The following is a 24,790-nucleotide window of genomic DNA, read 5'->3' as shown; positions in this document are numbered from 1 at the left end:
TTCAGCGGCCCGCCGAGATGCTCGCTTTTCATCCGTTACGCGGACACATACATTTGAGTATTTCAAGTAGGCCGCGGAAGAAAGCGCTAGTGAATCTGTAGAAACTCGTAGCCGGTGGCGCTCGAAGTTTTTCGGGTGGGCCGCACGAGGTTCGCCGTCTGACCTATCATCGATAGTGGCCGCCTTATTTTGGGAATTTCGCCGTGTTACGGTTGGTAAACTGGACATCCGGATATCGAGGCGCATATTTTTTTTGCCGATTCTAAAATAAACCTCGGTTTTCCTTATAAACGTACAAAAAGTATTTTGGAACAAAATCCATTAATTTTTTAGTACATTTTCCAGCATTCCGGAAACGAGTTTAGCATTCAAATACAATACGTGAATGTTTAATTCTTTAACGTTAAAACTGCGTGTTACAAGAAAATCGATATAAATTTAATGCGGATATTCAACGTAATTTTTATTTGCACAAAGATCAGTCAGATGTCATTCCCCGTTGGCAAGCCACTGGTACCGCTTTAGTATGAAACCATGCGTGGAAGTATTTAGTGACGGCAACTGGGGTTTATTTAAACATTTATTTGGAACCGACGGGGGGGATGAATTTCGAACATAAACGGAAAAAAATCAAAGAGTTTTTTAGTGCGTTTTTTTTCTATTTAAATAAACGACAACTTTACAAATTAGGATATATGGCTTTTGATAAAAAAACTATTGATTGCCTGAATATATGTGGATTCAGAAGTATTATTAGATCTACATTTTTCAAAAATTTTCTGTAATAAATATTAAGGTGGCAATCTTTGTAACTGGAGAAAATAATTTTTTATTTCGTTATAAAATAAACAACAAAATTTTATTTATTTATTTAATTTTAATTACTTTTTGTCGGAACTGACAAACATCAAAATATCATCAGTATTTAAAACCTACCGAAAACATCCGCTCGCTCCCAAACTGGGGGTAAACTACCGGATATGTCTCACGACTTCTTAACCTGCGCCTAACTAGTGCATACTTGGTTAGAGTAATGAGTGGAAAAAATAATTGCTTTCTATTCAAAAACATACGGAGGTCCAATAAACAGTGCTGAATTTGCATAGAAGAGTACTGGGGCTCAAGCCTTTTCCTGCAGACCGTTTGGGGACCCCAAATATAAAGAAAAATTGTTTAAATATATTATATTTTAATTTAATTATCATAAGTATAACGGTGTTAGTAAAATGTATTATTCTTCGATTTTTTCTTTTCTAGTGTCTTCTCCGCCATTAAGTAAAATGCAATTCAATAACTTGTTTTATGATTAAACAAATTATAGGATCGACAATATTCAAAACTTACTTGGTATGGAATCATGGGATCTCCCGTTCAATCCCTGATCGATAGCATAGTCATTTGTTTTTTTTTATATTCTTTTGATGAATTATAAATATTTACGCCATTTCTGTAGATATCAAGTTGTATATTATTTATTATCAATATTTTTGGAATTCACCACTTCACCACTACCAATATCGTTTGCTTAATTATCATAATAACAGCAATGTCGCGGAATTCACTGAAGAATTACTTTGACTTCAGATTCGTGGTCGTTTAAATATTATAAGTTTTCGATCGACACAATTGTTTAAAGAGTATCACAACTACATAGTTATAGTTTCCGAGAAAAAAACAAAATTATAGACCAATTGGTTTTATTATTTGAGAGCCCACGTTTATCTAAATGAAAGTGCGAACGCTTCAAGGGCCATGTTTTCAATTAAATCGATTTTAATTGTATATCCGCCGCTGTAAATCATTCGATATTGCCGGATGTCATATCGTTTTACAAATGTAAAATCCTAACCGTTTTATTTGTATTATGTCCCGTGTCTAACCTTATCACTGCCGATATCTCGTGCAATTCCCGAGACTTGACGTTAACTAATTTACAATGCGCTACTTTACTTTATTGAGGTATCAATTATTATAGCAGTGTTAAATCGATAAGTCAAATGATTTAACGATGTTGTTTTGTGGTGGTATATTAAATTACTTGCCGATAAGTGCACGTACACTGCCTTAAAAATACTTTTGCTCAATTTAGAACCGTGCAATTTGTACCTGTGTATTTAACTGTTGATTTTGTGGTGGTAGATAATTCCGTTACCAACGGTTGAACTTCTGGTCACTGGTTTGGGAGCACTTGAACGTTCTTATTAAACTTTGGCCATTGTATTTTTACGTTGTATTAATTATATTAAACTTTGTGTTCCCTAAAATAAATATTTGATTATTTGTCGCACATTTAGGGCTAGGTTTTATTACTCTGAAAAACAGTTCTTTTAGACAAACTGTTTATTCGCATATTTAATAATAATCTATTTTCCATCATCACCATTTTCATTGCAATACCTACAGTTGTTCCAAACAAATTATTCATTGGCATAGCATAGCAAGAAGACATTTTCATCGTCTATGTGAAATGACTTACGATGAAGGACTGAGCATTCTATCCAGGAGGAGGCCTCAATGCAATTGTTGAGGCCAATCACCCGACTAGCTTCAATTACAAAATAGTATGATTTCCATTTTTCAATAACGCATTCCATTTTTTGTGAAGTTATTCTAATTTTCTTGATGACCTATTCTAGACAATAAAACAAAATGAAAAGGTTATTTACTATATAAAAGTATTCATACCAAATACTTATTACTTACACTTTTAAAAGTGCTCTTTCGTGTTTTTAACTTTATATACCTTTTTTATCCAAGATAAATATGCAAGTTTCATTTCAAGTTGATTTTCATGAACAAATTCTGATTTATTTTGCAATGAAAAACACCTGCCAAATTTATTATTCATTATCATCTTAAGCGTATAAAAAAGTTTTCACTCCACTTAACTATATAACTATATATCCTTAAGTTTTTTATGTTTCTTTTGATTCCAAACTATTTATTTGTAGCAGCATGTTCATTCAATTCGACAATATGTCAATGGTAACAATGCATCATGAACATATTTTAACAAAAAAATTAATTCCGTAATGTCTGATATATTTAGAAATGAAAACAAATGGCAAAGGGCTTCAATATTCGCGATTAGTCTAATTACACTGAGTTTTTAAAATTTGTCCCAATTCCTTTACTTAACTTTTCTATTTGTAAAATCGAATTTGGAATTGGAAAATCGAAGACTGGAAATCAAAATAAATGCAAACTCAGTAATAGAAGAAGAAGATAAAGAAAAGAGCTGTAGAAAGATTCGAGAAAATATTAAAAACGCAGCAAAAGGAGCTCTTGGTGAAAGTAAAACCGACAGAACATCAAAAAGAATAAAAAGTGCACCTTGGTTTTGTAACCAAGTAAAACTAAAATCTCAACAGAAAACAAGAGCTTATCTCAAATATGTCTATAAAAACAGGAGCACACTATGAAGATTATAAAAGAATTCACAACGAAACAAACACACTCGTAAGGAAAAAGAAAACAGAACATTGGGAAAAAATCTCAAAAGATATGGAGCATGACTTTTATGCTTTGCAAAAGAGGAAATATGGAGAATGATACATGGGCAAACCAATTAAAACAATTGTACAATACGACGGAGAATTTACCACCAGAAACTCGGATAAAGTTACGAATGAAATGCGAGAAATAAATAATGAAAAAGTAGAAGAAGCACTTAAGAAAATGAAAAACTGAAGATCGGCTGGCAAAGATGGAATACAGAATGAATTATTGAAGTACGGAGCTCCCAAGCTAATTAGAGAACTAACAGGGGGAGAAAACTGATTCAAATAACTAACGAGGAATTAATGTCCACAACTTTGAATCGGACAACAAAAACTACTACGAACAAAATAACTCCACTTGTAAAACTCTTTGAAGAATGAAAGACCTGAAGTGAAAGACCTTGCAGTGACGCAGTATTTGTAATTAGACAAATTAGACTTAGAAAAAGCATTTGATAGAATGCAGCTACAAGACGTGATAAAAGAAATAAAATAGAAGCAAGAGTAAATTGAGAGCTAACTGAGCCCATAGATGTAACTACAGGTATTAGACAAGGAGACTCATTAAGTCCCTTATTATTTAACATTATATTAGACGAAATAAGTAGAGAAGTAAAAACAAAAAAATGCTATAAAATGGGTAATAAACAAATACAAGTGTTGTGTTACGCGGACAATACTGTATTCGTAGCTAAGAATGAAGATGATTTGCAGAGACTAGAACATCAGTTTAATATAAATGAAAAAATGTAACGTGAATATATCTGCCAAGAAAACCAAATCACTACTAATCCCTAAAGAACCAATTAGATATAAGTTAGAACTTGATAACCAAATTGTAGAGCAGGTAATGAACATAAAATATTTAGGAATTATATTATCATATGATAATAACATATAGGATAAAATAAGAGAGCAGACTGCAAAAGCCAATAGAATACTTAAGAACCGAAACAAAATCCCGCAATCATGAGATATACCGCTAAAACAAGACCGAATATCTAATGAAATGGAAACATTAAGGAAAATAGCAGGGAAAACACTCTGGATAGAGAAACAATTGAGACACATGTGGAATTGAAAATATTAACACCTGGACAAGAAATAGAAAGCAAGAATGGAATCAACATATAGATAGAATGTCTGAACAACGGATAGTAAGGATAGCAAGAGATAAATCTCAGTCTGAGAAGTATAGGACGTCCACGAAAAAGATGGAACGACAACTTATGATGAAAAAATACATTGAAATAAAACAGGCAGAAGTTCCTAATATAGAAGAAGAAGAAGAATTGATTTTGAATATGTCCTCAATGCAAAATTTCTGAACGAGTGCATATAGTATCGATAGTCTCGAAAGACAGGGAGAGTTTCTATAATACAACGCTTTAATTCATTTAAAAAATAAGATATCTCAGTTTTTCACATATTTTGTTGAAACTTTGTATGTATAATTATTCTACTTTTCATTTAAATGAAGGTTTAGTATATAGCCCTTACATACCTTACATCTTATCTTTGATATAAGTTTTATCATTAAAATAAAAAAAATAAGGAAACACACACAATAATAAAAATTGTTATAATTAATACTATACATTTTTAACAATTTCAAAAGTTGTATACTGCAAGAGCCATACGTTCTGTCGTCTCTACCTATCCATATCTGCTTATTTCAGTTTTATTAATTGTTCTTTATTTAACTAATATTAGTTTATTTATTATTAGTGTGCCGCGAAACCAAGCCCTACAGCCACCCATCAGATATCTGCACTTTTAAATCAATAGAATCCCTTATATTTGTTACGAATTATTTGATTTTTTGTAACAGCAGTTAACGTTTTAATTTAATAATTATTTTCTCAAAAAGTATATTCCATCCTCCATTTTTGTTAGCTTCGCATCCGATCTCAAAGAAGCGGTATCGCTCGTACTGGAATGCTGAAGCTGTAAAAGACGGGGATACGAGCACCATCCAATTATAACCAACCTAAATATAGACTTTATCGCCGAGTTGGGCAGTGTATTTATACTGAAACCCATTTCCCATCATCACGACTACACCGCCAGTAGCAGTTTACCAAAGTATTTCTCAGTCGTAGCGAGAAAACTTCCAGTTGTTTGCTTAGTTTTGTTTTTAACGTCAACGCCGTCAACACCGACGCTACTTACGGAAAAAAATGAGCGGGCTCGGTTCAAACGGTCACCCTGTAGATTCGGATGGGTTGATTTACGTTTCTCCATTGAACAACGAAAAATTTGTTATACCTGATGCGCCCAGGAAGTGTTTATGGAGTAGGAATGCTGGCGTCGAAGGCATGGTCAGCCCCCATTCGTTTAAAGATTGGTAAGATGGAGGGAATTGCGTTCCGGACATCAACGGAGACACTTTGCAGGAAAAGGAACGCCAAAATTCAGCAAAACGTCTTAGAACTCATCGGAAATACCCCGATGGTGAAGTTGAACAGCATACCGAAAAAGGCAGGCATAAAGTGCAACGTTTGTGAGTACTTATTTAGTTGCGGCTGAAATATAATCAAATATGCGAGAAATTTAGTAAAAAACTAATTGCGTTAAATTTATTAATATTAAACTAGTGGTTTGAGGTCAATTAAAATTAAACGAAAAAAAAAACTTTTTTTTATTTCAAAACACTTGATGTTCACGATAGAGCTACAGAGAAACCTAAAAGAAACTTTTCTTACTTATTAATTACTCATTTGATTTACTTATGCTACATTCTCTGGATATTTTTAATTGCCCTGTGGAAAATTTAACAGAATCCAATTTAATATAAGATGTATACGGAAGATAAGATTACTTTCTACCAAGGCTAAAGCATTATTGGCGTAGTAAATACTATTTTGTCTCAATTTTTTATCATAAAATAGAAAAAAAGATATTTACTCACTTGCCATTTATTTTTTGTATAATATATATAACGTGACAATATTTATTTCACAGTGACTTTACAAGTGTTTACGCTAATAAATTAATTCTATTCTATTCTTGAGGTTGATTGATTATAGTGAACGATTTTTGAAAATATTTTAACGGCACAACGCCGCTCCTTGCGTTTCGTATACGCGACGTTTTCCTGAATATTCAATTGGCTATCGATTTAATTTTCAATTAATTAAGCAATCTTCATTTTTATTATGGTATATTCAGTGTCCCTCATACCTTCCAGTCGCAGCTACATAAATAACGCGTTGCGTAGTATTTTTATAGATTTTTTTTTATTTACACGGACGATTTCAATGTGACGTATCGTTGTTTTGTACAGGCTCATTCATTAACGATAATGAAAAATATTTACTTAAAAATTATTCATATTAAATGCAAGTGAAAAATTGTATTTGGAAAACATCAACATTTAACATACTTAAAATAAATTTCTGCTATTAAAGATAAATTTAAGAAAATTTCATGATAGCAATATCAAAAAATATGTATATTCAATAACATTCTTTTTTTTGGAAAATTTGGGAGTTACTTTTAAATTAAAATTATTTTGTTTTAATAATCACTAATAAGGACCAGGCATAATTTGTTGTTAATTTTCTTTTTCTCTGCTTTTTGGGCGCCTTTTCGCCTTTGTTACCTGTTACTTTTTGTTACCTGTTTCCGGAATCCAAATTAGTTCATCAAGTATTTGGTGATGACGCATTTGAAATGTACTGACTAAAAAAACTTAATTTAAGTATTCCATCAATGCAGAAAATATAAAAGCTGTAACGCCATTTTCAAAACGTTTTTCGTTTGCGCACTAAATTGAAAATATAATAATTTAACACAAATTTTAATGGTGGAGCTCGCATACCCATCTTGTTTTTTTTTTAATTTGCTTTCAATATATTTTCATCGTAAAGCTAACTTTCCAGAAGTCGTACAAATTTTTGTTTTAATAACTTTTTAACTTTTCGCTACATGACTTTTGTTAACTTTTTAGCGAGTTTGACGTGGCGAGTGTTTAATGAAGAAATAGGGAACAATAAATGTCTTATTCAGAAAAAACCTTAATAATGGTAAAACGGTTTTCTCCAAAATATCTAGGCTAATCTTGAAATCTGACAAAACACCTCTTCCACTTTGCGACTGACGCAATAGTTGGCACGTGGTGACATTCCTGTGATAGTTGCACACAGCGAAGAGCGTTAAATTTTTCACTTAGAAAGTGGAATCACCGATCTAGGATTAGACACCAAATTTAAGTAAAGTAACCCAAATTTTAATTTGTAAGCCGCTAATAGCTTATGGTTTTGTATACATCATTAATAGCTCAATTTACTTTGATGAAGCAATTTCCGATCATTTGTTGTAGGTTAATAGTCATTAAAATTTTAATAATATTAAAATAATGTGGTTACGCAATAAAATATATTTTTTTATTCAGTTCCCAAAATGCATTAAATAACCCGAGTTATCCGCTGTCAATATTTTTACTAGTGCATTTACAGAGTGTTTAACATGTGCCAATGCTCCGCTGTAGATTGCCAAGCAAAAAAGGAGAAAAAAGTTCATAAAAACGTAGCTCCGGAAATGCTAATATTATTATTATATATTGTAATCTGAAATGATAAGGGTGTGATTCTGCTAGATTAAAATTGTAAAATCAATGCCATCCTGGGACGCATCTTACTGAATGGTATTTAGTCGCAACGAGATCTTGGATCAAGGTGGCTTTTACTTGATGAAAATCCTTTTAAGACAATTAAACTAGAACAAAAAATGTTCAGATTTTCACAGTTATTTAACGAATTATGACAGCTGTTTCAGCAACACCGTGCCTTTATCCAAAAAGTATTTTGATAAAGGCACGGTGTTGCTGAAACAGCTGCCACAGATAATTAAATATTTTTTGTTCTAATTTAATTGTGTTGAGATATACACTACTGACTTTTTTGCAATGTTTAACTAAACCACTCAAAGCACAACTTTTTTTACTCTTGAGCTGATTTTTATATTGTCTAGTTTTCGAAAAAAAAATCTTGAAAATTAACAAAAGGTATTTTTATGAACATTTATTTATTGGGACTTTTGATACACAATAAATTTAGTTCTTAAAACTAACGAAAATAAGGCGAGTGTTTATGATTTTTGAAATGCTCTATATACAGAAAAATACGGCCAATTCAATCTGTGACCGTGAACCGTTGTGACGAACTGTAGCTAACTTAACCTATAGCACAGACTACTAAACTATTTTCTAACGTTTTAACGTTCACTGAATTAGAAAATATAATGCTCCAGATGCAAAATGTGAATATTTCAATCCCGGAGGCTCCGTTAAAGATCGGGTTGCCAATCGAATGATCGAGGACGGCGAAGCTCAAGGACTTCTAAAACCCGGGATGACGATCATTGAACCATCATCAGGCAACACCGGAATTGGGGTGGCGCTAGCTTCGGCGGTGAAGGGTATGACCTCGTAGTTATGTTCTTCCATTCAGCTCTCATTTCAATGCCTTCCCCAGGTTACAAGTGCATAATAGTCATGAGCGAGAAAATGTCCAACGAAAAAATATCTGTCATCAACGCGTTGGGCGCCAAATTGATTAAAACTCCGATAACGGCGGACTCGTACGCCGCTGATGGCATTTTCGGGGTGGCTCACAGGCTTCACCGGGAAATACCCAACTCTTTCATTCTGGACCAAGTAAAAAATACCCGCCAATATGAAATCTAAGAATTTTGGCCATAAATAGAGAATAATCTAAATGTCCCTTTTAGTGCGTTTTTAAACCAGAATAGCTCATATGCCACTTTGTTAATTGTAATACGTTAACAAGAAATATCATTAGTAATATTTTTTTTTTAATTTTACAGGGAAACAATTGTAAGTTTGGAAGTATGTGCGTTAATTACTTATTCAGCAATAGTAACTCGGTAAAGATGTTTTGCTCATGATACCCAACATGAACACAACAATATTCTTCACAACCATATAAGTAAAATCATCTCCTCTTCTTTATTTGGAGTTAATACAGATTGAATCTTAAAATACGGTATTTAGTGGATTAATCTTGTTTGGTCTTAGATGTGAATTTTGGTTTCAAGCAAATCAAAAGCGTGTTTTTACTGTTTTTTTTCTTCTGAATTTAAAAAGATATTTTTTAACACTGAGCAAGAAAAAACACCTCATATGGTAGCTCTACTGTTTTATATTGAAGAATTAGAAAAGCTTTTATTAGTCTTTACAGTTTTCATGGGGTGTTTCAAAGATATCTTGAAACCTTACAGCTCTTCTAACAGCAAAAACTAATTCTCAGCTATGCGCATTTACGAGACTGCTCTTCTGAACAGAGGTACTGGTGGTGCTGAACCATCAGCGCAGACTTCTTAATCACGAATGTCTTCTCATTCCCATTGATATACTTATTTTTCCTTGCATTATGAGTTGAAGTATCTGATATTTGTTTCCACTCATAATGTTAATTATTAATACTTAAAACCGTTTATTTCTATCAAGAATGACCAAGTACCATTTTTATTGGGATATAATACAAAAGGAAACAATACTCATTTAAAATAGAAATAGCGGCAAATTTTATGTACGATTGACTCAAAAACCTAAAATCGTAAGAAGGTGGCTCTGAGATAAAGATATATGCTTTTGTAGACGATTTTTTCTGGTGCAATTGAATTACAACATCAATTATTTTGAGAAGCTCTTAACCATACTTAACTTGTAAATTTGTAATTTGAACTAAGTAAGTACTTCATATTTGGTTTTTATTATATCCTGGAAATTTTCCTACATTTAAAAAACGTGTTTAAAAAATGTTTATAGTCAGGTAATATTTTAGTAGTCTAAACGGAGAAATAACAAACAATTTTCTGTTTTGGTCAAAATCATTTAAATCAATATATCCCAATGCGCAACATTTATACGCGGCGTTTGGGTTATTACGATTCCGGACATTACAAAAAATTATAAGGGGCGTAAAAAAAAACTCAAATTATTCTTTTCTTTCGTGTTTAACATTATTTAATAATACTTTTGATAAAGCTTTAATTTACATGGGGTGTTTTATAACCAGACACCCCGTACGAAACGCATTAGTACGCTTCGTATTGCTTGCAGTTTTCAAATCCTGGCAATCCTTTGTCGCACTACGACACCACAGCCGAGGAAATTATGGACCAATGCGATCATAAGGTCGACATGCTGGTAAGACAATCGGAGAATAGAGATCAACACATTTCCTGACACTTCCATAACATTCCCCAAGGTTCTGGGTGCCGGTACCGGAGGAACGGTCACCGGAATCGCGAGGAAATTCAAAGAAGCGTCACCAAATACCCAGATCGTTGGTGTCGATCCAGTCGGGTCGGTTTTCGCAGTGCCCGAATCTTTAAACGAAACGGAAGTCACTTTCTTCGAAGTAGAAGGTTTGGGCTACGATTTCGTGCCTACGACTCTGGATCAAAACGTCGTAGACCACTGGATCAAAACCGAGGACCAAGAAAGCTTGACCATGGCACGGAGGCTTATTAGAGAAGAAGGTCTACTTTGCGGTTAGTTTTTTAATCTATCAAGGCAAGGTGACCAAACATTGATCTGTTATAGGAGAACAGACAAAAACTTTAAAACTTGTTCTGTTTAAATATGGAGGATATTTCCGTTTTTAACTATTTTTATAATTATTGCACAAAAACTAAGAATAAGAATTATTTACAATTCTTATGGATTTCTTCTGCGTCGGATGTTGATAAATCAAACCTCAGAGCTTAACTAAAACTGGCTCACATTCTACTCTGTACCTGTTTATATACTGTCTAAGGAGCGAAGCTAAAGGAGGGAAATAAACATCGTCTCGAATGACTTATTCCCAATCTTAACCGCGACTCCAAACCAAACAGTATATACGAGGGGGTAACCATAAAAAACCGGATTTGCTTTTTCGACATCAACGGCGTAGTTCATGCAGAGTTCGTTCCACCAGGTGAGACCGTTAATCAAGCTTTTTATCTGGAAGTTTTAAGAAGATTGCGCAACAGTATTCGACAAAAAAGACCCGATTTGTGGCGGACAGGGGACTGGTTCTTTCGCCACGATAATGCACCTGCACACACAGCCATTTCTGTTAAGCAGTTTTTGGCTAAAAATGGCATGGTTCCTCTGCCCCATGCACCTTACTCGCCTGATCTCGCTCCGTGTGACTTCTTATTTTCACGTATGAAAAGGGACATGAAAGGACAGCGATTTGACAACATTGAAGAGGTCAAGAAAAAAACGAGAGATGAGCTGTCGGCGATCGCCAAACATGAATATAAAAAATGTTTCGAACAGTGGAAGCACCTCTGGGACAAATGTATTAGTTGTAATGGAGAGTATTTTGAAGGGGATAAGGTCGTTCTGTGATTTTCAAAACAATATATAGTTTATAAAAAATGATTCCGGTTTTTTTTGGGTGCCCCCTCGTAAACAGATGCAGCAGGAATCCAGAATAATTGGAAATAGTAAATGGTGGAAGTTTCTTTGAAAAATCAAGAATAAGTATATTTAACCCATCTAATTATGGACACATTGCGGATAATGTTGACTACCTCGTTTCAGGAAAGTTGACAATTATGTGTAGTTTTTGCCAAATATTATAAATATTCTAGCTTTAAAAACATCTTTTGAATGACCGATATTTTATTTATCAACCATTTTTGTTTGTTAAAGATGGCAAGGTAAGTGGTGACGTAAATGTGGACCTTCGTGAAATGAAGGCGAACCGTTTTCCGTAACCGATATGACTTTACAGGAACTAGCAGCGGCGCAGCGGTTTGCGCAGCTGTCAAAATGGCTCAACAACTTCACGAAGGTCAAAACCTGGTAGTGGTGTTGCCGGACAGCATACGCAACTACATTACGAAATTTGTAAGCGACGTTTGGATGGAGGCAAGGGGATTTCAGCCGTGCATAAATGTCAATAACCACTGGTATAATTAACGCTAGAACTTGTGCACCCGGTCGATCAAATTTTAACCTGCAGGTGGTGGGATGAGAAAATATCCAAACTGCGATATCCTAAGGTGGAAACTTTGTTTTTGGACGAGGAATGTGGACGGGTTTATGAATTCATGAAGAGCAAACGCGTGAACGAAATTGCCATTCTCAAGCGCGATGGGTACATCTTTTTTTTTTTTTTTTTTTGGCCACGCAGCCTCGAGAGAAAGTCCTTTTCAGAAACATGTTGGGTGCGATATCATTGAAAGATCTTATGAACAACTTGCTAACTCAAAACCTCCAGCCGACTGATAAAATCGAAGAATCCACCAGGCGAATATACCCAAAAATCGACATCGACGCGCATCTGGGTCTGGCTTCCAGAATTTTGGAGAAGGAATCGTACGTTATTGTTACCGAAAGCGAAGGTAAACTGGACTGTGCTTCGAGGAGCTTTGTCGGTGTGACACTTTGTTTTTTAAGGGATAGGCCGATCGAAGACTGAAACCCCTGTTGGTGTAATACATGTCTGCGACCTGTTTGACTACGTGTCAGTAAACACGCTCTCCGATAATTGATTAATTCCTTACATAAATCGCATAAGTACTTATATGCTACATATTTTTAATTTTCTCTATGTGGTTTATCATATCAAACTTTAATAAACTTAACTTTTACACAATAACGAAGTTTTTTTTTCTTAGATGATTGAAGAGTTCAATTTTCTAAGGTTTTTTTTACTTGTACCCATATATCTAAAAGAGATATAGAGTCTAGTGCAGGTTCATTCATTTAAAATCCCGTTTTTAACCAAAGACCTCGGGCATTCAACAACTACCATGCCCGTTGACAGATTGTCAATAAATTTAGATGCGGCATTTTTACAGCTATATTTTCCAAATATGTCCAAATCCCATTAAATGTTCAGGCCAAAAGGCTAAAGTGTTCTCGGGTATGAATGGTTTTACCCTAGTACAAGCTGACCAACTGAACAGGATTGGCCGGTACAGGTTCAGGTTTTTCAGACAACGTCCAAATCTACTCGTAATATTTTACCTCCCAACTAGTGCCCGCTCTTGTCATACAAAGTATTTGATAAAAGCACGGTGTTGCCGAAACAGCTGTCATAAATCATTAAATAACTGTGAAAATCTGAACATTTTTTGTTCTAATTTAACTGAACTATTTTATTGTATAATGAAGTTGGAATGTTTGTGTCTGATGGTTTCAAGTTTTTGATAATTGTACAAAAAAGCGATTCGGGTTTTAAAAAAATTCATTCATAGGTGAGTTTGCACTTTGCCTATCGGGTACGAATGCGAAGAAAGAGTGTTTTCAATTATAAATAATTTTTGGAGTAGAGAAAAGTCAACTTCATGCGAAATCAGCCATGAATCCAAGGTGCAACGGAAATTTAAGTTGTTTGGAGTTTTACCGATTCCTTTTAAAAAACAATTGTGCTCTAAAAGCAATAGGTGGTCGCAATAAGTATTCTTTTAAATAATAGGTGGCTTTAAAAAGTCATTAGTCATTAAAATTTAGTTTTTATTTGTTTTCAATATCTATAAAAGTTCTTTTATATACAAAGGTATAAGTTTTTTTTTCTAAAAGATTCAAAACAATATGTATATTTTGTTTTTATTTTTAGAAGAATTAAAGTTGGTCACCTAGTTGGCCACATATTGTCTAATTATCTAATAGCTATATGCTTGAACCTAACCTTAAGCCCACAGAACAGTCCAGAACATATGGAATAGCAATTGGTTGAAAAATCGCGATTGACAATTTTAATGCTTTATGTGGAAGTATTTCCTTTTTAAAACTTTATAACGAATTTCGTCATTTATAACCTATAAAACGGTCTGTGTAATAGAAAAATATGAAAACAAATGTACCACATTTATGTATATATTTAACATAGAAAATAATCAAAAAAACATAAACAACAATTATATAATAAAACCTAACCAACAGATGTCTTACAAGTTGTTAAATACTTAATAAATATCAAAAACAAATATAATTTAGAAGAGTATTCTGGAATATGTCACTGAACAAATGGATATGCATGCTGGAATGCCTTAGTCATCTATTATGTGTATATTTGGATTGAAATCTTTGGTTTCGGTTAAGTACTTCATTCTCCACTGTTTCATCATTCACGGAACTTGAAAGACTAGGTCCCGCATTCTTAAGAGCACAAGAATTTTAACAAACTGATAAAACAATGATTAAGAAAACTTACTGTATTTTCTGAAGTCGAATTATCATTGGAATTTGTTATTAACAGCAATTTGTTTTCTTCGGCTTCCACGTCAATAATTCCTCCGCGACTTTTTTGATAATTGTATAGTTCTTTCATTTTTTCCTGGAAGATTCGCAGATCGCGGGTGAGTTCAAAGTTTTGAGCTTTTTCAAGTTCTATAGGTGGAGGAGCTTTTCTAAGGTCCGCAACATCACAAGTAATTTGTTCCCGGCATACAGGGCATGTCGCCTAAAATTACACATTTTTGGATAAGGAACTCTAATGATCTATATAAAACAATGCCTGATATCCAATTGAGCACCTTTTCCAGGCTGGAAGTTTCTCTTGTTCCTCTTTAAAGTGTTTCTCTGTTACAATTATATGTTTGGCTAGACAATATGAATGGAAATAGTGAAAGCACTGGGTTTTGGTGAAACTATCCCCTTCAGAGAAACCATACAAGCACACAGTACACTGACATGTGGGCAAATTGCTTTGTGTTAAGTTTTCTCTAATTAACTGCAAAACTAATAAACATAAACACATTTTAGTCATATTTTAGCAAATACCTCTATAAGTTCAAAAATTACAGGTTGTCCCAAATATTCATCACATTTGTCTCTTAAAGCCTTGTTCAAGTATTCAATTGTTGAATCATCTAGCCCTCTCGGGTTTCTCAATTGAATAATAGGCTTGATATCTGGATAACCTTCGGGAAGGCTTACTTCTAAAGTGACACATACATACTGCTTATCTACTTCATTACCCGTCGAAGGGAAGATTATAGACTTGACTAGTTCAGCACAACCACTAAAATACAAACAACCTAATCCTAAAATATCACTTTCAAAATAAGTTGTATACTTGTTATCATATGTTATTGAAATATCGTCCATTAAAATTGCTTCTAGAGCTTCCAGTTCTTCTTGCACTCTGAAATAGTAAATATTCAATCAACATACATGGAAAAAACAATGTTTTTAGTGATATACCGCTCGTTACTGGACATAGTAAGATCTACTACGGCCAGAATCTTGGATCAATAAATTTCCTCTTTCATAAAAATAAATCTATCCAAGTAAAAAAAACCTTCTTAAAGTCATAGAACATCTGTGGTTAGTTTGGAATTCAGGAATTTAAGAAATGAACTGTGCAAAATAAAGTGGTGGAAATTCTTCTTTTTCTTTTTTGCTATTCCCGGCAGTTCAGCAAGTCAGCAAAGAGGATCAAAATTAAAAGTATAATAAATTCATATTCAGTGGTAAATATAATCTATATTATCTTTGCGGCGATAGTTCCTTTTGTACTATCTTTCACAGTTCTATGGTTCAGGTTGGTTCAAGTTTCTACAGAGAAGCTTGTGTAGGAGCTGCGATTTTAGGACACCAAAGTCTGAAACTTGTTTTCTTTGAGTAACCTTTATTTGTGTTTTTAATAAGTAATAATTTTCAAACAACGTATATTCTTTTGTTGGTCAATTAACTTTAGTCTTTGTTAAACAGTTTAGAAGCTGTGCTAAAGTGTGTTGAAAGTTTAGTATAAATTAAGTGATATCAGGTAAAACGATGTCGGAAGGAGTTAACACAAATCAAATGTCACCGCCTTCCTCACCTTTTCCGTCTCATCTCGTTCCAAGTCCACTAATAACTAGGCGCACCAGAACAGCTTCAACGTAAGATTTCATAATACTGCTTATTATGATTACAGTTCCCGTAACTATTTTTATACAAATGTTATTACAGTGTCGATAAATTTACGTTCATTTTTAATTTTTTAGATGCGAGAAAATTGTTACGGACGTTTTATATTATGGAACAATAAAGGCGTTCTGTCGTGAAAAAGGTCACGGCTTTATTATACCCGAAAATGGTGGTGAAAATATTTTTGTGCATGTTTCTGAGTAAGTCAAAATTTGATGAAAATATAAACTAAATATTTTAGAACTTTTTTAATTTGCAGTATTGAAGGCGAGTTTGTCCCGCTACCAGATGACCGAGTAAGTTATCGTCTCTGTCCAATTCCTCCGAAGTTTGAGAAGTATCAAGCTGTACATGTGCAGATTGTAGATTTGAAACCGCATCTGCATAAAAGATGGGCGCAACACTATTATTAGGCTAGAGTTGCATTTGTCTATTTTAATTGATTTTTTTAAGAAATGTTTTTAATTCTTTGAAAATAACGCTCATTTTTCTAAAAGTTTATAGACTCAAAGAAATTACAGGTTAAGAAACATGTTTCTTTATATGCTTTACATCCTTTCTGTAATTGTGATAATTTTCATGTTTTGGCAAATATTGTTATGGTTGAACAATGATATTTGAATTGCACAAGTTGTTTATGCATAAGTAATTGAGATTAATGTTAGCTCTGATTTAGTATGTAGCCAAAGGATGATGTATAGATTACCTTTACTGCAGACTGGTTGTATTTTTTTCAAAATTGGTTTCAGATAATTTCCTTAGCACCAGTATTATATTTTTAATAAAATTAAGAAGTAGGTAATTTTTTTCTTTTTGCAGCTTGAAAATGTGTAATAACATATATGTAACTGCATAAATTGCTACCACATAACACTTAAAAAACGCAAACAACGAACATAAAATAACAAGTACATCAAATAAAGCAATCAAACTTTCAAATATATGGGATATTCCACATAATGAAATCCGCTACTAAGCCATTCTATTATTGTATAATCATTTTAAATAAAACTGTTATAGAACATTTTTTTGAAATTTTATTTAAGGTTATATAAATGGTGACAACTGGAACTTAATAGGAGTTAAAGCGAGGCAATTAAAAAAAAATAAAATAAAGTTTTCTCTACTCTGTACAGAACCTTATAAATAAAGTAAGAACAAATTTACTGATACAAAATTTATTAGTATAAAAATGGACGGAATGTTATTTTTAGGTTTATAATTGCAGTAATTAAACTTAAGTCGCTATTAATATAAATGAATTTTAGGCACCAGTACAGTGTCATATTAAAACTTATAATTCTAAAATGAGAACCTTATAAAGTAAGAACAACTTTACTGATACAAAATTTATTAGTATAAAAATGGACGGAATATCATTTTTAGTTTTATAATTGCGGTAATTAAACTTAAGTCGCTATTAATATAAATCAATTTTAGGCACAAGTGCAGTGTCATATTAAAACTTATAATTCTAAAATAGAGAGCCAAGAATTTATACTTCTTGTTCATAAGCTTTGTGCTGCCACGGCCCATTCTCCGGCAATGTCGTGTGTCTGACCTTACAGACACGTGGACCCCACTTAAGCAAAGCCACTATTGTGCCCACCACAAAAATGAGGGTGATAAAAGCCGTCATTGGCCAATATACGTGAAACATGTTTGGAGATTCAAATTTCACTTTCCCTTTTTTTAAATTCGAGAAACTCAGTTTCTTCACCTATTGGAGTGTCAGTGGGGTGAGGGTTATAATACACCACTTTCTGTTCAGAATTGATTTCTTGGAGTTCCGCAGTGCAATCTAATGGGAGTTGATTATGAGGGGTTGCTGTCCAAAGAGAAATGATCCAGCGGTTCCCAGTATGTCTATCCTTCCAATAATTTGAATACTTTGAACAACAGCCCAAAATGATGTTAAGTAAAAAGAGGCTAAACCCAATGATAGTGCAAATAGTTATGGCAATATAAAATGGAGTGAAATCTCCTACGTGTTGGTACTTCTGCTGCACGCTGGGGGCACTCCCAATATGTTGCCTGTCTTGGTTGTTTATAAAATTGTAATATGAATTATCGTACGTTCTGTCGTAGCCTGAAGACATTTCAAACCATTTAGGCGAGTTTCTGCGACAGAATATCAAAATCACACTTAAAATTGAAATTGTATCTATAAAACCTACTTGTTTACGTCAAAATATTTAAGAAACAGGTGTGGCATTAAACACAAACGTAGCGTAAACAAATGATCACTGAATATAAAATACACGGAAAAAGTTACATGCGGGGTAAAAATTTTCAAATGAGATTTTTGTTAACGATATAACGATACATTAATCACTCCTTTCATACTTCTTATAACGAAAAATTTTGGTCTATAGCCGAAAAAAAAAATCTTCGACTGGTGTATGCAAAGGCAAATGATCCTAGCAACATCGCCCAATAATTGATTTTTAAATGCATAGATAAAGTAGAAGAGTTATTTGTAATTTAGTGTTTTTTTTTGTTGATGTTGTTAACCTAAAAAAGATATTTCCGTAATAATTAAATTTACAAGTATCGTTAAGGGACAATGAACGATGACACATTTTTAGTGAGTGCCTGGGACGATGACGCTCAGGGAATCGATGAATCCCGAAATCCCCAAGGTGCTTAATTCTTATACTTCTACGTTTTAATAACACAAATGCTTTTTGAAAACTAGTTCCCTTCTAGGAGTAAACGAAAGAAAGATATTGGAAGCTTGCGAGAATGGCGATCTGGAGACTGTAAAAGGGCTGATTAATGAAGATCCAAATTTAATAAGTGTTCACGATAAAGATGGATATACGCCCCTACATAGAGCATGCTATGGAAATCACTTTAAAGTAGCTCAATACTTGATTGAAAACGGGGCGAACGTTTCCTCGAAAACCATAATGCAATGGCAGCCCCTACATTCCTGTTGCCAGTGGAATGCTGTGAAATGTGCTTCTTTGTTAATTGAAGCTGGGGCTGATGTAAATGCACTCTCAGAAGGAAGTGAGTATTTTGCATTGAAATTGTTACAAAATCGAAAAAGGTTCTTCTTCCAGGTCAAACACCGCTGCACGTTGCAGCAGCACATGGCGCATGCTATGACATGGTACAGTTGCTATTAATGCATCCTTACATAGATGCAACGCTCAGAAATAACAGTAACGAAACTGCCGGTGATATAGCTCGCAGATCATCCAAGTATTACAACGTGTTCGATATGGCTGATCCTTTGCTTGATTATAAAAATATAGAGTGAGTTTATTTAATCTGTTATCTCTAAATACAACTAACAGGTGGCGATTTATTTGCAGGTTACTAAAGTAATTAAATATAAAATTAAAACATGTCTGATGTATCTATTTATATGACAAATGTTATATAGTAAATAAAAATGTGTTTCTATTAATTTGTGTTAGTACTTTGCCATGCTATTTGCTCTTTTTCTTCGTAGTTTTCACTGTATAAAGAACTACTAATGCATTTTTCACTAATATTTCACCATTGGCTGCTTGCGGCAATATATAAAAAAGTGGTGGAGCATTCACCATTTTGTTATCAAATACCATTAAAAGATAAAGGCGCTCGAGGCTGAGTTGCTGCCTATTGTTCCGTCACTCTTAATGGATTCAGACAATTGGATATAGCTTAAAGTATGAGATTTGATTAATGATCCAAGACGGCGTACAAGGATAATTGTAAAAAATAGATAAAAACGTTAAAAATTATTACTGGGCATCTGAATCTTTTATCTGCGATTTGCTTTGTGTTTTTATGAGGTCATTCGCGAAAACAAAAGGCGATCCGGCGATTTAGACAAAAAAATATGCTGATCGTGCAAGTCTCGCTTAAATCTTGCCAAGAAAACGACCTTCAGATTACCGACAGATAAACGTAAAGGGAAAGTTCTGGGAATAAAATTTCCGAATTTATGGATCATGTCTAGTCTTAAAATTTTTATACCACAAACAATAAAAATTACGCATTTAATCCCGGTATTACGGGAACCGTAATGTAATTTAACAATAAATAACTCTGGCGTCCCTGACTTTTCCGTTTTATTTCTCAAATTTTAATGAATTGACATTTCAGCCTAACGATCCAAAAACAATTGGTTTCTTATGAAACATGGGTTACTTTTACGACTCCTAATACTTAGGATTGAAAAGACGGACATCTAATAATTATTTATTTAAAAAATAAACATCTATAACATCACCCCCACCCTAATGCATTTCGCATTGTTTCACAGAATAATACTTAGACGCCTTCTGTTCTGTGACGTCATATTTAACTAAACTTTTTACTAAAAGCTTGAACTTATTTTTGTTTAGTTGGTTATTGGTTACTTTTTGTTTAGATGTGCCTGTTAAAGACAGATGTCGGTGATTGTACTGATTAATTATTTCACAACAATTATTATGTTTGATTGACCAAAGTGTAGTCTGAATTAAAATAAACCTCACTAGTCTACCGATTTTGTTGCGACAGCGTCTTTGTTAATGTCCAAAGTAACAAAACACTTCATTTTCGTCAGTAGAAAATAAGTAAAGGCCGATATAAAAATTTTTGCTTGGAATTACTAACTCAGCAATTTTGTTTGTTCACTGGTCGTACTTAAAAAATCATCTCAGAAGTGGGATGAGCCGAATATAACGCTAGGTGATAGTTTGCGTTGTCAGTCAAAAAAACTTTTTATTCACGGTGTATATTTGTCGACAGGTGGATCACGACTTATTTAACTAGAAAGATTTATTGTGTTCTGCAGGTGTTTCTATAACTCCTAACTGTCGGTTCTTGGTTGTTGCTTTACCAAACTATGCTCGCCTGAAAAAAAAAACCAAAAAAAAAGGTAAATATATATGGGACATGAACGTGTTATTTATTTGGCTTTAAAAAATAGCGAACTTAGCGAATTTGGAAATATTTCGATATTCGCTTCGCCATTACAGATACACCCACGCGACGCACACCAATGCACGCAGGTAAATAAAAAATACCAGTGATCTAGTGCATCCGCGGTTGTAATGCCGAGAGTTTCGTCCTTGATGGGACCCACCTCAGAATTTCAACATTTCACTAACATATCACGTCTTGCCTCGCGATAGTTCTCAGTGTAACATGAGATCACCTACAGTGTGAGATAAAAAAATAACGGTTTGTGATTTAGGTTGACATATTTCGTAGGCTACCCTAAAGAATTGGGTATTATGACGGGTTTTGAAGTGTAGGGAAGGTCAGATAATGGATAATCTATTTTTTTTGATACACATAACCTACAATCTCACTGGAAGACAAATTTAAAATGAGGTCGTGGTATTTACCAGCCCCACCGCGAGCTATGGGACTAACTAATCACCTGGCAGCAGTAAATTTGAATTACGACGGTTTACTGAAACTTTTAGAGGAAAACCTTTATTAGTGGTTGGTTCTTGTTGAATTGTTTCTAAGTTTTTATAAGACGCTACCACGTACAAAGAAGAAAAATAACCAATAATTTGCTCAGCTAGCAAAAAACGATTCTGACCGATACCAAAAAAATCGGCTTCCCATCCGGGCCCATCCGGCCTCCATACCGGCGTAAACAGGGAAAAACGACGGGGCCGACGACGATTATCACTTTAAAACATGCACTGAACACTAAAAACACTAAGTCCACACAGTGGAAACCGATATCAAAGTTTTGAGGACGAATACAAGGGATTCTGTCGGGAGCGAACGGAGGTTAAACCGCCGCGTGCAATGCTCCACCACAGAATTTCAAGCTGGATTATAACAAAGTTTGCCATTTCTTCTTTTCCAACAAATATAATATGAAGCTAACACACATTAATGAAGCTGAAAGGTTTTAAAATTACAGAAAAAAAATCTTACAGGAATAAACACTCTTTAGGCAACAACATTAATATGAGACAAACCAAACAGGTAAACGTATAAAAATGCACAATATAAAACAAAACAATTGGGAATTTGTTGCAATGTCCTGTCTTCTTTTATCTATCTCAGCTGGTGCCGGTAAAGACGGCAATACACAAGTCGCACACAATTTGTTAAATTTCGGCACGTCTGAGTAGAGCTACATCCATAACATAATAATGATACATTGATTATTCTTGGTTTATCATTAAAAAACATCGTTAAAATGTGTTTAACCATTTAAAGGACATTATCTCACCCTGTTTGTTATTATACGAGGAGAATTAGCATTTTCAACCTACAAACTTTGTTATTGCTCTTTAATATTGGCAGGTATGTGAATCGTCCTTTCATTTGTTTCCACTACGTGGCATTCCTTACACGGAATTCCCGCCATCTCTTGCAACCATTCAATTTAGATAAATTAGTTTAATATACCCGATATATTATACGTATTATGTTATTTCACTTAGCGGAATGATGTGCGAATAAAATGATGCCGCATTGAAAGGCAAACAGGCGGTAATTAACGTCGATTCAGGTAATTGATTTTAAATTATAAAACCGTTGATTGAACGCGGGTTTGCATGCGCACACACACACGCATCAGGCATCAAACGAATTACATTTCGACCTTCACTTTTCAGCCACAAACCACGGATATTCTCGGCCGACTTTGCTTTTATTACCTTTTAATACTTTCGTTTTTTTTACCAACGGAAAACGTATCGGGAACGCGCATGAACAACGTATTTATGTCGCATACTGCTTTCTTTCTTACAAATGCCATCATTCCGTAGATGGGTTCGCGTTGTTGTCCGCAGAGTTTATTATACAGTCGTCTCGATGTGCAGATTTATATAAGCGATCTAATTACCTGCGCCGTTCTTAAAATGTCATCATTAAAAATGCGGTGAAGATGGTAATAGCGTTGAATAACGAATAAACAGCGCTCGCAGATTCAATCCTAATCAATTCCGAACCATTCACCTCGATTTCTGAAGTTTGGGTTAGTTTTCGATGTTGACGCACATATTTGCGGAATGTCAAGTGCCAAAACAACGGCAATGGTTGAAAGCGCGATTTGAAATGACTCGCGCATGCGCGGATTTTTTTGGGGTTCGTTACCCTTATATAACCAATTTTTCTAGCAAATACGTGTTTTTTCTTATATTTTTTTATTCCAAGTCGAAGATTCATATTTTTTAAACAATTGGCAGTTTTCGGTATTCGATTTTGCACAAAAAATAAATCCACGAAATCGACGGAGGTGGTTAGTAAGATAATCGCACGTCGCAGGGAACGCTGGTATGAGCGCCAAAACAAATTATATGTAATAACGATTTTACACATTTATATATTTGACACCACCTTGTGAGAAAATGTTTTCGCAACGCAGGTAACTATGTATATCACTTAAACAATTGTTTCCCATTTAATTTAAACTCTTCAAAATGAAAGTGTGATCCTTGAAGATTTTGTAACGACCACCACTACAAGTGTTGCAGAAAGATTGCAATTGTGCATTTTTTTTTTCATTTTGTTAGCATAAAACCAATGAGGTAAAGGTCGTAACATCCATCCTCAAATTGTTTAACAAAAATTACTGACAGTATTTATATGGTACCTAGTTTTTTTATCGAAAAATAAATAAACCCACTTAAGCTTTCAAAAACTTAATAATGTATGTGTTTCCCCATACAAATTTAAAAAAAAAACTTTTTTTTAAACTAATTTTCTCATAAATTTCTCATTTCATAGATAATAAACAACTTTTTTTTTCAATTAGAGACATAAGCTACCCAAAATATTTTTTTAGGTTTTTAAGGTGTATAACTTAGTCCATCCTGTTTTTGTGAGAAGGAAATGCACCCTTTGGGGAACGCCAAAATTTATTGACAAATTTTATTCTCCGCGTGTAGGACATTTATAACAATTAGAATTTTTATGGACTAATAACAATCTTCCATTGTAATTCAAGGATGTCGTTCGCTAGACATTCTCTCGAAAAATCTGCGGAAAATAATATGTCGCATTTATATTACGGCACATCTATCGGTTGTGGGTGAAAAATGGGAAATTTGCGTCTCTCTGTTCGAGTTTATTATTATTATTATTATTATTAAATAACGAGACGAAAATTGATGCAAATCGCAAGTTCGTCATAATAAATGACTGAGGAAACGAATGAAACAAGAACATTATAAATTTAAGTAAAACTAATGAAATCACAAGTAAATAAATAACAATTTAGAAACTAAGCTGCGACAAAATTCAAATCGAATTGTTTTTCTGTTAACGAAATTGACTTAAGTAATCCTTCATAATCTGAGCCACAGTTAACAGATATTCTACATTCCATTCCACATTGGTGATATAACTCATAATAAAGCCTGCAGGTGCCAAAATATGACCTTACACCCTGTATAATTTGCATAATATACACTTAATTGTAGATTAGTAAAGGTCATATTCGTCC

At 33.8% G+C, this 24,790-nt stretch overlaps 4 protein-coding genes across 5 annotated transcripts; 3 read left to right on the top strand and 1 right to left on the bottom strand.

Annotated features, from left to right (window-relative positions):
• Window positions 1-26: 26 nt before the first annotated feature.
• Window positions 27-13,117, top strand: LOC132698416 (cystathionine beta-synthase-like). 2 transcript variants are annotated; one of them, XM_060664456.1, is made up of 11 exons: window positions 27-211; window positions 5,397-5,847; window positions 5,897-6,003; window positions 8,754-8,921; window positions 8,978-9,159; window positions 10,588-10,674; window positions 10,736-11,021; window positions 12,257-12,434; window positions 12,488-12,622; window positions 12,682-12,869; window positions 12,925-13,117. In XM_060664456.1, exons 2-11 carry the CDS (start codon window positions 5,681-5,683, stop codon window positions 13,017-13,019), a joined length of 1,593 nt encoding a protein of 530 aa, XP_060520439.1. In that variant the 5' UTR covers window positions 27-211; window positions 5,397-5,680; the 3' UTR covers window positions 13,020-13,117. The 2 variants fall into 2 exon arrangements, with proteins under 2 accessions (XP_060520439.1, XP_060520440.1); XM_060664457.1 differs by lacking the exon at window positions 27-211 and having other exon boundaries at window positions 5,352-5,847.
• A 1,224-nt stretch (window positions 13,118-14,341) lies between these two features.
• LOC132698249 (E3 ubiquitin-protein ligase RNF25) lies at window positions 14,342-15,812 on the bottom strand. Its single transcript, XM_060664212.1, has 6 exons — window positions 15,679-15,812; window positions 15,551-15,619; window positions 15,256-15,496; window positions 14,990-15,205; window positions 14,687-14,935; window positions 14,342-14,631 (listed from the first exon to the last, which is right to left on the bottom strand). The coding sequence occupies exons 1-6, from the start codon at window positions 15,693-15,695 to the stop codon at window positions 14,527-14,529; spliced, it is 897 nt and encodes a 298-aa protein (XP_060520195.1). The 5' UTR covers window positions 15,696-15,812; the 3' UTR covers window positions 14,342-14,526.
• Window positions 15,813-16,006: 194 nt separating this feature from the next.
• LOC132698510 (cold shock domain-containing protein CG9705) lies at window positions 16,007-17,412 on the top strand. The gene is made up of 3 exons (XM_060664628.1): window positions 16,007-16,358; window positions 16,464-16,586; window positions 16,646-17,412. The coding sequence occupies exons 1-3, from the start codon at window positions 16,252-16,254 to the stop codon at window positions 16,797-16,799; spliced, it is 384 nt and encodes a 127-aa protein (XP_060520611.1). The 5' UTR covers window positions 16,007-16,251; the 3' UTR covers window positions 16,800-17,412.
• Window positions 17,413-18,866: 1,454 nt separating this feature from the next.
• On the top strand, window positions 18,867-19,801 carry LOC132698509 (ankyrin repeat domain-containing protein 49-like). The gene is made up of 4 exons (XM_060664627.1): window positions 18,867-19,028; window positions 19,096-19,401; window positions 19,455-19,650; window positions 19,710-19,801. Exons 1-4 carry the CDS (start codon window positions 18,953-18,955, stop codon window positions 19,720-19,722), a joined length of 591 nt encoding a protein of 196 aa, XP_060520610.1. The 5' UTR covers window positions 18,867-18,952; the 3' UTR covers window positions 19,723-19,801.
• The last annotated feature ends 4,989 nt before the right edge of the window (window positions 19,802-24,790 follow it).

The sequence above is a fragment of the Cylas formicarius genome, unplaced genomic scaffold (assembly GCF_029955315.1).
Source record: "Cylas formicarius isolate icCylForm1 unplaced genomic scaffold, icCylForm1.1 PGA_scaffold_2__14_contigs__length_35257938, whole genome shotgun sequence".
Taxonomy (NCBI): domain Eukaryota; kingdom Metazoa; phylum Arthropoda; class Insecta; order Coleoptera; family Brentidae; genus Cylas; species Cylas formicarius.
The sequence above is the reverse complement of the archived record's forward strand: the minus strand, read 5'-3'. Positions and strand labels throughout refer to the sequence as shown.

What these genes read in the sequence shown, in the direction of transcription:
- LOC132698510 (XM_060664628.1), top strand. Translation starts at nt 16,252, where the DNA reads ATGTCGGAAGGAGTTAACACAAATCAAATGTCACCGCCTTCCTCACCT. An exon ending in CGCACCAGAACAGCTTCAAC is followed by an intron (nt 16,359 to 16,463) that starts GTAAGATTTCAT and finishes TTAATTTTTTAG; the next exon opens with ATGCGAGAAAATTGTTACGG. An exon ending in ATTTTTGTGCATGTTTCTGA is followed by an intron (nt 16,587 to 16,645) that starts GTAAGTCAAAAT and finishes TTTAATTTGCAG; the next exon opens with TATTGAAGGCGAGTTTGTCC.
- LOC132698249 (XM_060664212.1), bottom strand. An exon ending in GGTGCTCAATTGGATATCAG is followed by an intron (nt 14,936 to 14,989) that starts GCATTGTTTTAT and finishes GTGTAATTTTAG; the next exon opens with GCGACATGCCCTGTATGCCG. An exon ending in ATTCGACTTCAGAAAATACA is followed by an intron (nt 14,632 to 14,686) that starts GTAAGTTTTCTT and finishes TGTGCTCTTAAG; the next exon opens with AATGCGGGACCTAGTCTTTC.
- LOC132698509 (XM_060664627.1), top strand. Translation starts at nt 18,953, where the DNA reads ATGAACGATGACACATTTTTAGTGAGTGCCTGGGACGATGACGCTCAG. An exon ending in TGAATCCCGAAATCCCCAAG is followed by an intron (nt 19,029 to 19,095) that starts GTGCTTAATTCT and finishes GTTCCCTTCTAG; the next exon opens with GAGTAAACGAAAGAAAGATA. An exon ending in AAATGCACTCTCAGAAGGAA is followed by an intron (nt 19,402 to 19,454) that starts GTGAGTATTTTG and finishes TTCTTCTTCCAG; the next exon opens with GTCAAACACCGCTGCACGTT.
- LOC132698416 (XM_060664456.1), top strand. Translation starts at nt 5,681, where the DNA reads ATGAGCGGGCTCGGTTCAAACGGTCACCCTGTAGATTCGGATGGGTTG. An exon ending in AGGCATAAAGTGCAACGTTT is followed by an intron (nt 6,004 to 8,753) that starts GTGAGTACTTAT and finishes ATAATGCTCCAG; the next exon opens with ATGCAAAATGTGAATATTTC. An exon ending in ACTCTTTCATTCTGGACCAA is followed by an intron (nt 9,160 to 10,587) that starts GTAAAAAATACC and finishes TATTGCTTGCAG; the next exon opens with TTTTCAAATCCTGGCAATCC.